The following is a 10,696-nucleotide window of genomic DNA, read 5'->3' on the forward strand; positions in this document are numbered from 1 at the left end:
AAAAAGGTGACTGCAGGGATGTGAGATGGGGCAGAGATATGGGGTGCAGGTAGATTTTTCAGGGAGTGAACACATTTCTGAACCAATGTTTTGGCTGTTGGAAAGTTTCAGATAGCACACAATTAAATTTTTCACACCAGATTTCAAGCCCTGAAACAGCAACTTGGAAAAGGCTCTTTGTGCAGGCAGCCTCCACTGGACTATGCACATGGGACCCACCAGGGTAGGTGCCTGGCTCGCTCCACTGCGGACCGCCAGCATCTCCTCTCTACCACGCTGGCCATCTGGAAGCTGTGCAGACACTGAGCCATGCCACAGAAGCCATCAGACGCACGTCATGGGGAGAAATGGAACTGTGTGGGGACTCCGAGCAAGCCTGCACCGGCATCGAGGCAGGGTTTGCGTTCCAGTCACTTGACGGTCACGTGGCCTCGGACAAATGATTCACTGTGTGGGGTCCGGGCTCCACATCTCTCAAATTGGGATCTTAACCCCCAGCAACCTCTTCCCCACAAAAGGCTGTGTTGATGTAAAATATCTAACATGTATGGTGAGCACTTAAATGAGAACTATATTTTACAAACCTCAATTTACTGACATTCTAATCATTCAGTAGGTATTTCTCAGGCACCACGTACACAGATTTTGCATTTATGGAAGCCTACAACACGCCCCGTTCCAAGTTCAAGAAGAAGGAATGGGAACTGCGGCTCTTGTGGTCTAACAGCTTTCAGTTTAATGTCACACTGTAAATGACACCAATTGTACTCCAGGAGGCTCCCAATCTGCAACAGGTGAGCCAGCCCAGGGCCCATGGCTGGAAGATCACATGTCAGAGCTCTGCTCGAGCTGGGGCAGAAGGTGCTGCGTGGACAGAAGCAACTGGGGAACCAGGGCTACTAAGAGCAGAGCTGACCCCCTGTTTACTCTCATAAGCATCAGCTGTGGGCCAGACATTTGGCTCCTTCGCAGGCAGACCAGGCTTCCCGGTGAGTCATGCCACTCAAAATGCTGTCTGGGAGAACAGTCTAAAAGCCAGGACGCTGGGGACAGCCCTGAAGGTATACTGCCATGCCCGGCTCAGCCCCTTTTTGGTCCTCAGAGTGGACAGTTCCCTTCTCTTCCCCACAGAGGGGAGGCATCTGATGGTGGCTTCAGCAGACAACCTGCAGAAGGACCACCTGAGGTTTGTCTTGCTGACGTCCTATAGCCAGCAAAACCCAGGGCAGGAGAACCCAGGCTCTTTAGGACAGGTGGGGGATAGGACAGTTTAGCAGAGAAGGAGCCAGGGTAATGCCAGAAGAACCCACTCGGCAGGGCCACTCAGCAACCCCCGGCGAGCAGAAAGGTGGCTGCCAATGCACCTTCTGGGGAGACTCCTTTGAGAGAGGTAGAAAATACAGGAAAGGAAAGAGCGTTTTGACAGCAGGGCAGGGTGGGTGTCCTGCTTCTGATGTTATCTACAAATCTAGTGCTGAGGGAAACACGATGGATGTCTTCAGAGGTTTTAACCACACACAAACTGGTCATGGAAGTTTGAAAGATATTTATTTAAAAAACAAAACAAAAAAGCTTTGGTATTTCAAAGTCTGACAATCATCAATCACTAGAAAGTTAAACACCTCCCCCAAAGCCCCAAAGTACAAAACCACAGATGTCCACAGGCTCATAAGAAAGGGCGTGCAATCCCAAGATGACGGTGCCACCCGCCCCTCCCGCAGGCAGCGCAGCCACCCTGGGAGGCCCTGGGTCCTCGGGGCCTCCGAACGCTGAGATAGGACATCACCCCCAACACTCACCATCTACAGTGGATGCAAAAGCCATCCAGCAAAATCCAAACAAAAATAAATTAAAAATTCATCAAGAAAGAACACGTTAAATTAGGAAAAGGACACAACTTTTCCTAGACAAGAGTCTTTTCAAAAGACGGTCTATTTCCTGGGACAGAAGAAAGGGGGAAAGTGGAAGGAGTGAGTTCAATTTCAAGTATTTGCCATACAGGTTCGTTTTATTGAGTGGAAAGCTTACAAAAAGTCCACTGGCCCCTTCCCTCCCGACATGACACTCGTTCCTTCCAATGCAAACTCTGATGTATCCACACTCGCTTCTGCGTCACTGGTTTCCCCCAACAAGGCACAAAGGGTGGGTGCTTCCAAAGGATCCCTTGCTCCTAGCAGCAGGACTTTCAGTGCTGGGTGTCTTGTGCAAATGGTGGCTGAAAGCAGGACTGTTAGTTCATTCAGACACTGGGATCTTCCTGTTCAATTCACAAAACAAGTGTGATTATTGTTCACTGCCAACCCCTGTGGCCAGCTACAGAAATAGGCTACGGAGACAACCCCAGTGGCATCACACCCTGGCTCTGACCCAGCCGGGCGGAAGTACCACACACTCAGTGGCCTGGGCCCTTCTGGAGCTGGCATGGAGTGTTCACTGGCTCTGCTCTGGCATGGCCCAGCTGGAGCCTGCATCAAGGAGAGACTGGTCAGTACCCCATGAAGGTTGTCTGGCTCATCTCCCCAACTGGGGGGGGAACCGAAGGTGCGCTCAAGAGCGAGGGCAGAGAAGCCACCAAGCAGCAGGGAAAAGCGGCCGCCTGTCGAACAGCCGGCAAAACCTACTCGATGCACGTGTGGCGCCTGTCCTACTGCAGCTAGATCAGAGGTGGCTCCCAAGGAAGGCCTCTGCACGGTCCTTTTTGATCTGACTTTTGATCTGTTCTTCAAACTTGAGGAACTCAGACCTGTCTCCCACTCTTCTGCTCTTTCGGGTCAAGTTCTGCTTCCTTTTCCAAGTCCTGGTCTTGGGCCACAAACTAGAAGCTGGAGGCATCCCTGTGGATGTGATGGGGCACCTCCCATTTCTCCAGGGTGGAATCTGGGCTCTTTGACTACTTGGGAGCACAGACGCAGAGCCTAATATACCTCTCTACTGTCACTACAGTTTAACAAGAGAAGATGAGAAGACAGAAGAAGAGAAGGGAGGGGAGGGGGGAAAGAGGAGAGGGGAGGGGGCAGGGGAAGAGGGAGGAGAGAAGAGAAGGGGAGAGAGCTCAGCTCTTTGGGAAACATCATCTTCTACAACTGTTAGCAAAGGCCTCCCCCTAGAATCCCTGCTGATCTTTCTCCTGAGAAAGCACAGAAGGCTCGGTGGCAGGGCACAGTAGGCAGCCTCACCCTGCAACAGGAATGCTGATCCCAAGATGCAGCAATGACGGCCAAAATCGTAGCTTCCAGGAGCAAAGATGTCTCAGGAAACTGGAGGAGAATGCTTCTGTCCTGTGCCCTGTGCTAACAAGATGGCCACTCCAGCCCGAGGCCCAGAGTGAGGGACTGACCTCTGCATGCCATGAACAGGCACCGGGGGTAAGCTGGGTTCTCGCCAGCAGTTTAGACAGAGACCTCAAGTCAATCTAGGGGCTTGGTGCAGTCATTTTTATTATCGTAGTATTTTACTTATTTTTTTGAGACAGAGTCTCACTGTCGCCAAGGCTGGAGTACACTAGCATGATCTCGGCTCACTGCAACCTCTGCCTCCTGGGTTCAAGCAATTCTCCTGCCTCAGCCTCCTGAGTAACTGGAATTACAGGTGCGTACCACCAAGCTCAGATAATTTTTGTATTTTTAGTACAGACGGGGTTTCACCATGTACTAAAAATACACAGTGGCCAAGCTGGTCTTGAACTCCTGACCTCAGGTGATCTGTCCACCTCAGCCTCCCAAAGTATTTAGCCACTGCGGCCAGCCTCATTATTATTATTTTTTAGACAGGGTCTTACTGTATCACCTGAGGTGGAATTCAGTGGTGTAATCACAGCTCACTGCAGCCTCAGACTCGTGGGCTCAAGTGATCCTCCTACCTCAGCCTCCTGAATAACTGGGACTATACGTGTGCACCACCACACGTGGCTAATTTTTAAATTTTTTTTGTAGAGACAAGGCCCCTTGTTATCCTGCCCAGGCTGGTCTCAAACTCTGGGCTCAAAGGATCCTCCCACCTTGGCCTCCCAAAGTGCTGAGATTATAGGCATGAGCCACCAGGCCCTGCCTCTAATTTTTTTTTTTTTTTTTTTTTNTGATAATGCATAGGAGGTCACTCCAATTTCTTCACATTCTTGCCAATACTTATTATTTTTGTTTTGTTAAGCTTATTTTAATTTTTTAATTCATACCTAATAATTGTATCTATTTATGGGATACATATAATATTTCAATATATGTATACATGTGTAGCAATCAAATCAGGGCAGCTGGGATGTCTATCAGTTCAAACATTATTTCTTTGTGTTGGGAATATTCAAATTCTTTTTTTTTTTTTTTGCTATTTTGAGACAGGGTCTTGCTCTGCTGTCCAAACTAGGGTGTAGTGGTGCAATCATCGTTCACTGCAGCCTCAAACTCCTGGGCTCAAGGGATCCTCCCGTCTCAGCCTCCCAAGTAGCTGGGACTACAGGCATGAGCCACCACACCCAGCTTGTAGTTATTTTTAAATGCTGAGATGATGACAGGGGAGGAGGAGGGGAGGGCTGCCCTGGGAAGCCAGAGGACCATCAGTTCACACCTGGATTTCCACAGCTTTCCCTTCCTTGTCGTCTCCTCTCAAAACGCTTGCACTCTCTCTCTCTGGTGTCAAGGGCTGAGGGCATCAGGACACCCATTCCTGCCCAGGCCTCACCCCCCCTCGCCAGGCCAGCCCCTCCCGAGACACAGGGCTGAGAGCAAGGCCGAGGCCTCGGGTTTCAACCAGACGGCGGCTTCCTACCTTACTCCTGAAGAAGGGCTTGGCTCCAGGCCCACAGTACTCGTTGTAGATGAGCTTGAAGAGGAAGAGGTGGAAGAGGGTGATGAGAGAGGCCACGCTGAACCAGAAGAGGAAGGGCAGCCCGGGGTCCTGCTGGGCCATGTGCTCATCGTGGGCCAGGATGGCCTTGAGGTGCAGCGTGTGCCGCAAGTCCTGCAGGTGTGTGAGGTCAGTGGAGATGTACAGCAGCGGCGTGATGGGCTGTGTCACCATGACCGAGAAGGTGTGGCCCGCAGGCGCGGAGGTCAGCTCCACCGGGTCGTCCAGGCAGCCCGCTTCGCAGGCGTAGATCTTGACAGGCTGGCCGCGGGACTCCACAGACACGTGAAGGTAGGGCTTGCCCTCGGCGTCTGCCAGCACAGCCAGGTTGATGTGGTCGTTCTTGTAGCGGATGCCATGCAATGCATAGCTGTTGTGCAGCACGTCGGGGTCAGCCTGGAACTGGAGGTGGTTCTCTGTGAACTGCAGCCCCCCAAAGCTGAGCACCATGCCCTGTAGGATGCCTGGGGCACCCACCTTCACCAGCCCCTTGCAGCCTCGCTTCTGGAGGGTCAGCCTCCACAGGTCAGAGAGCTGCAGGATCTGCTGGACGGAGGACAGCTGCCCTGGCCACAGGTTCTCGGCGTGCATGGTGGCGTGGCCGCTGAAGCAGTGATCTTCATAGTTGAGCGTCGACTCCATCTGGTCTCGCTCCCTGTGGCTCAGGGAGGGGCTGAGCAGCGGGGCTGGAGAGCAGGAGAGCATGTAGTAAAGCGTCAGGTTCACAGTCAGGCCAGACGGCGTGTGGGTATCAGTGATCTTCTTCATTTCCACTCCTGCAACACCATGAAGACGGCACATTAAAGGGGAAGGACAGCTGGGAGGCAGAGCATATGAAATAAAGACCAAGGGCAGCAGAGGAGTGAGGCGTTGTGCCTTAGTGATAGACAATGGTGTCTGTCTCCCTAAAGTATGGGAGAAAGTCAGCCTGTCTTGTTGACACAGCCAACTTGTGCCTGTTGGCCTGAAATCTACAATCCTGTTAAAAAGCAGTCGGGGGGGCCGGGCGCGGTGGCTCACGCCTGTAATCCCAGCACTTTGGGAGGCCGAGGCGGGTGGATCCCGAGGTCAGGAGATCGAGACCATCCTGGTCAACATGGTGAAACCCCGTCTCTACTAAAAATACAAAACATTAGCTGGGCATGGTGGCGCGTGCCTGTAATCCCAGCTACTCGGGAGGCTGAGGCAGGAGAATTGCCTGGACCCAGGAGGCTGAGGTTGCGGTGAGCCGAGATTGCGCCATTGCACACCAGCCTGCGGAACAAGAGCGAAACTCCGTCTCAAAAAAAAAAAAAAAAAAAAAAAAAAAAAAAAAAAAAAAAGTAGTGGGGAAAAAAAAAAAAAAAAAAAAAAAAAAAAAAGTAGTGGGGCCTGGTGCCACAGTCCAGAGGAACAAAGACTTAGCCAGGGCTTGGTGCTAACCCTATGGTCGGACCTTCTGTGCCAGCTCAGTCACCAGTGCTGAGGCCATTCTCAGGCCACTTCTCCTGTCTGTCCTTTCTCTCTCCAGTCCTATAGCTTTATGCATTTATTCACTATTTTTTTTAGACAAGAGTCTCGCTCTATCACCTAGGCTTGAGTGCAGTGGCACGATCTCAGCCAACTCTGCCTCCCAGGTTCAAGTGATTCTCCTGTCTCAGCCTCCTGAGTAGCTGGGACTACAGATGCACGCCACCACACCTGGCTAATTTTTATATTTTTAGTAAAGACAGCGTTTCGCCATATTGGCCAGGCTGGTCTTGAACTCCTAACCTCAGGCCATCCACCTGCCTCGGCCTCCCAAAGTGTTGGGATTACAGGCGTGAGCCACCACCCCCGGCCTAGTCCTGCAGCTTTAAATAACACCTCACAAATGTGTATGAATTTGGGTGTCATCCATATGTCCATCAGTTATCATGCAGATGTCTCCCCAAATTTGTATGAATTCTAGACGCAAACAGCTATCTGCCTGCTTGCTGTCTCCCCATGGACACCTGACGTGGTCTGAACTCTTTCAGCCCCAAACCAAGCCCTTTCCAAGTTATCTCCAAGCAACTGCGCAAGCTCCTCACATTCAGAAGGCATCCTCAAGGTCTCACTCCCCACAGCCAATCCACAGGAAGTCCCAGCAGCTCCGCCCCCAAAATCATCAGGGTCCATGCACTTTTCTGCTTCTTTTTTCTTTTTTTTTTTGAGGCGGAGTCTCGCTCTGTCGCCAGGCTGAAGCGCAGTGGTGGGATTTCAGCTCACGCAAACTCCACCTCCCAGGCTCAAAAGATTCTCCTGCCTCAGCCTCCCAAGTAGCTGGTACTACAGGCGTGCACCACCACGCCCAGCTAATTTTGTATTTTTAGTACAGACAGGTTTCACCATGGCCAGGATAGTCTCGATCTCTTGACCTCATAATCTGCCCGCCTCGGCCTCCCAAAGTCCTGGAATTACACGTGTGAGCCACCGCACCTGGCTCTCTGCCTCTAGTATCACAACCTGGCTCCAGCCCCCTTCTGCTCTCACCTGGGCTCCTGAGAAAACCTCTGACCTGGTCTCCATACAACCACTTTTGCCCACTACCATCTATACTCCGCACACAGCAGCCCGGGGATCTTTAAAAAATGTACATCAGATCATGTCTCTGCTCTGCTTCCCACCTAGAATAAAATTCACTGTCCTCACCAAGGACTGCAAGGCCATGGCCACCCTGACGGCCTAATCTCATCTCCTACCACCCTCCCCTTGCCAGCCACACCAGCTACTCAACCAAACCTGCTTGCCTTGGCTCCTGCAGTCTCCAAGCCTAAAACACCCTCTGTGGCTGGCTGCTTCTTGCCATTCGGGTCTCAGCTTAAGTGTTGCCTCCCCACAGGGGCCTCCCTGACAAGTGGAGCTAAAGCAAGTACTGGCCACCCCACAGTCTTACCCCCACTCCAATCACCCTCTGTCCAAGATTTTAAACTTTTCTCCTTAGCATGTTCTTTTTATTTTTTTATTTTTACTTTTTTGGAGACAGAGACTCATTCTGTTGCCCAGGCTGGAATGCAGTGGTGCAATCTCTGTCTCCCAGGTTCAAACTACAACCTCCGCCTCCCAGGTTCTAGCGATTCTCATGCCTCAGCCTCCTGAGTAGCTGGAATTATGGGCACGCACCACCACGCCAGGCTAATTTTTGTATTTTTAGTAGAGATGGAGTTTCACCATGTTCGATGCCAGGCTGGTCTCAAAATCCTGAGCTCAAGTGATCTGCCCACTTCAGCCTCCCAAAGTGCTGAGATTACAGGCATGAGCCACTGCGCCCAGCCAGCCCATTCTAGCCTAAAAAGCTGTCTTATTTTAATTTTAATTTTAATTTTTCTAATGTCTGTCTTCTTCCCAACCAGAATTTAAACCAGCACCATGAGAACAGGTATTTCATTTGGTTCCCATCTGCACCCGCCTTGCATAGAACAGCTTGGCAGAAGCATTCACTAGATACTTGCTGAATGAACTCAACTCTCTGAGCAACCAAACACAAGGGTTCAGACAACCGGAACCCTTGAAACCAAAACCCCTCTCTCCTCCACAACAGGGTTTTCTTTTCTTTGACAGTCAACAAGAGAAGAGTTTTCATCAGGCAAGAGCATTTGAAACCTGCTGAAAGAAGGGGTTCTCCAACCTCCCTGTGAACAAGTTACAGCCACAATTGCTAGGACCCACCTCAGCCTAGCAGGGGTCATGTCAAGAAGCCCACGTCTGTCACCAGGCCGACTGGTGCTGAGCAAAGAATCAAGGGATCCACCTGCTGGTTTCACCTCTGCAAACTGACTCTAAAACACTTCACTCTGCTCAAATCAGGCCCCACCTACTAGAACGAACAACAGAAAGACCTGACCTTTGGACTCAATTTTCCACTACAGTCTCATAAAAGCCCTCTTAGGTAGGCATTATTATTAAATACAGGCCCAGAGACTAGGCGACGAGTCTCAAGGTCACAGACACTAAGCGGTTGAGCAGAGATTCAACCCCCAGTGAAATGCCAAGCCCAAGTTTTAACCACCCACCATCACCTTCAGTGTCGCCTCTGCAGACTACGGAGGGACATATCTAGGGTGGACCAAGCGCTAGCCAGGACTCACCTGGGCTGAAGAGCTGAGCCCAGAGGAGCTGGTGGTCTTGAAGCGGCTCCGCCGCCGGCATCTCCAAAAGCTCCAGCATTTCCTTCCGTGCCAAGTCCTGCAGCGCCTTGAGCTCCCTGGCTGCTTTGCTTTTGAGCACCTGGGGGTTAATGGGGCCGGAGACGTGCACCACCCACAGCACCGTCTCATCCAGCTGAGTCTTGGGAGCCACTTGGAGTCGGTTCACTAGCTTCTTGGCAGCCACCACCACCAGGTGCACCAACCCAGTGGACGTAGGCGGGGACCGGCCTGAGTAGAGAAGGAACTGATGGTCTCCGACCTTCTCCAAGGTACTGGTGAAGGCCTTGGGGGCTGGGCCGGCAGTGGGCCCCACAGTCTGCAGCGCGGCGACGCGCTCCGTGGGGTTGTTGAGCTGGATGCGCTGCAGATAGACGTGGGGTCGGCCCCGATGCGCCAGAAAGTCCTCTTGCAGCAGCACGCAGTCGCGGCAGGACCCCGCCGCAAGGCCGGAGGCGGAGGCGGGGCCGGGGCCAGGAACAACGGGGCCGGGACCTGGGGACCCGAGCTGCAGGCAACGCACGCGGCGCAGCAGCCCTTCCCGTAGGAGCAGTACCGCCTCTCCAGCTTCAGCCAGCGCGCTCAGCGGGCGCAGCTGCACGAAGGGCACAAAGTCCGGCGCCACGGCGGGCTCCCGCTCCCCAGGGGTCACCCACAGTCGGTTGGCAGCCACGTCCAGAGCCAGGAAGCCGTTGGCCACCAGGGCCGGCACTCCAGAGCCCAGAGGTACCGCCTCGCCGCGTTCCCGCAGGCCGCGCCAGGCGCGGGTGGCCGCCTCCAGGCAAGCAGACGGCTCGGCGGCGCCCGGCTCGCCGCGGGACCAGGGCAGCAGGTGCAGGCCGCCCGCCGCCCGCCGCGCCCCGGATCCCCCAAACCACAGAAGCAGAAGCAGGAGGCCGAGCAGGCAGAGGAGGCGGCGGGCCCAGCTGCTCGACAGCAGTCCCGGCAGCCCCTTGAGCCGCTGCTGCAGCCACATCGGGCCGCCAGGCGCGGGCAAGGGCGCGGGGGCGGCCGCCGGGCCCGCCGCCCAGCCCACCGGCCCGGCCGCCCGCGCCTCACTCCTCGGCCTGGACCGCGGCGCCCACCACGGCCCCTGCTGCAGCCGCCGCGGCAGCTGCCACCGCGGCTTCCTTCTTCTTCTCCGTTGCCTCCAGCCGTCAAACGACGCCGGCCGTCAAGCGCCGCCGTGTCTCTTTACGACAGATGGAAAACCGGCGGGCGGAGGGAGGAGAGGGGGCGGGCCGGAGAGAAGGGGGCGGGGCCACAGCGAGGGCGGGACAGAAGCTGCCCGAGGCTGAATCACCAGTTCCCAGGCCCGAAGAGCGAAGTCCACTGGAGTAAGTGCTGCGGTCTGGGGAGGACTGGAAGCATCCAATTCACTCATTAAAAAAACATCGAGCCAGCCAAACCGAACACGTGTGGGGTCCCTTTGCTTCTGATGGATTCAATAGCCCTAAGATTTAAAAACATACACGCACAATTTTGTTTCTATAAAGATGACTGTCATCACTGCAAAAACACGTGGAACAATACGCAAAAGTGCAAAAACAAAGAAAGAAGAAGAAAGAAAGGAGGAGGAGGAGGGGAAGGGGGATCACCAGAGGCCGGGAGTGGTAGCTCACGTCTGTAATCCCAGCACTTTCTGAGGCCAAGGTGGGTGGATCACTTGAGGTCAGGAGTTTCAAACCAGCCTGACCAACATGGCGAAATCC

The 10,696-nt window shown here is 53.6% G+C and overlaps 1 protein-coding gene across 2 annotated transcripts; it reads right to left on the reverse strand.

The window, feature by feature from the left end:
• Positions 1–1,531: 1,531 nt before the first annotated feature.
• Positions 1,532–10,149, reverse strand: KIAA2013 (KIAA2013 ortholog). Of its 2 annotated transcripts, XM_017504362.2 has the most exons (3): positions 8,928–10,144; positions 4,762–5,615; positions 1,532–2,257 (listed from the first exon to the last, which is right to left on the reverse strand). In XM_017504362.2, the coding sequence occupies exons 1-3, from the start codon at positions 9,958–9,960 to the stop codon at positions 2,240–2,242; spliced, it is 1,905 nt and encodes a 634-aa protein (XP_017359851.1). In that variant the 5' UTR covers positions 9,961–10,144; the 3' UTR covers positions 1,532–2,239. The 2 variants fall into 2 exon arrangements, with proteins under 2 accessions (XP_017359851.1, XP_017359844.1); XM_017504355.2 differs by lacking the exon at positions 1,532–2,257 and having other exon boundaries at positions 4,301–5,615; positions 8,928–10,149.
• Between the last annotated feature and the right edge of the window lie 547 nt (positions 10,150–10,696).

Source organism: Cebus imitator, unplaced genomic scaffold (assembly GCF_001604975.1).
Source record: "Cebus imitator isolate Cc_AM_T3 unplaced genomic scaffold, Cebus_imitator-1.0 Scaffold15, whole genome shotgun sequence".
NCBI classification, from domain to species: Eukaryota; Metazoa; Chordata; class Mammalia; order Primates; family Cebidae; genus Cebus; species Cebus imitator.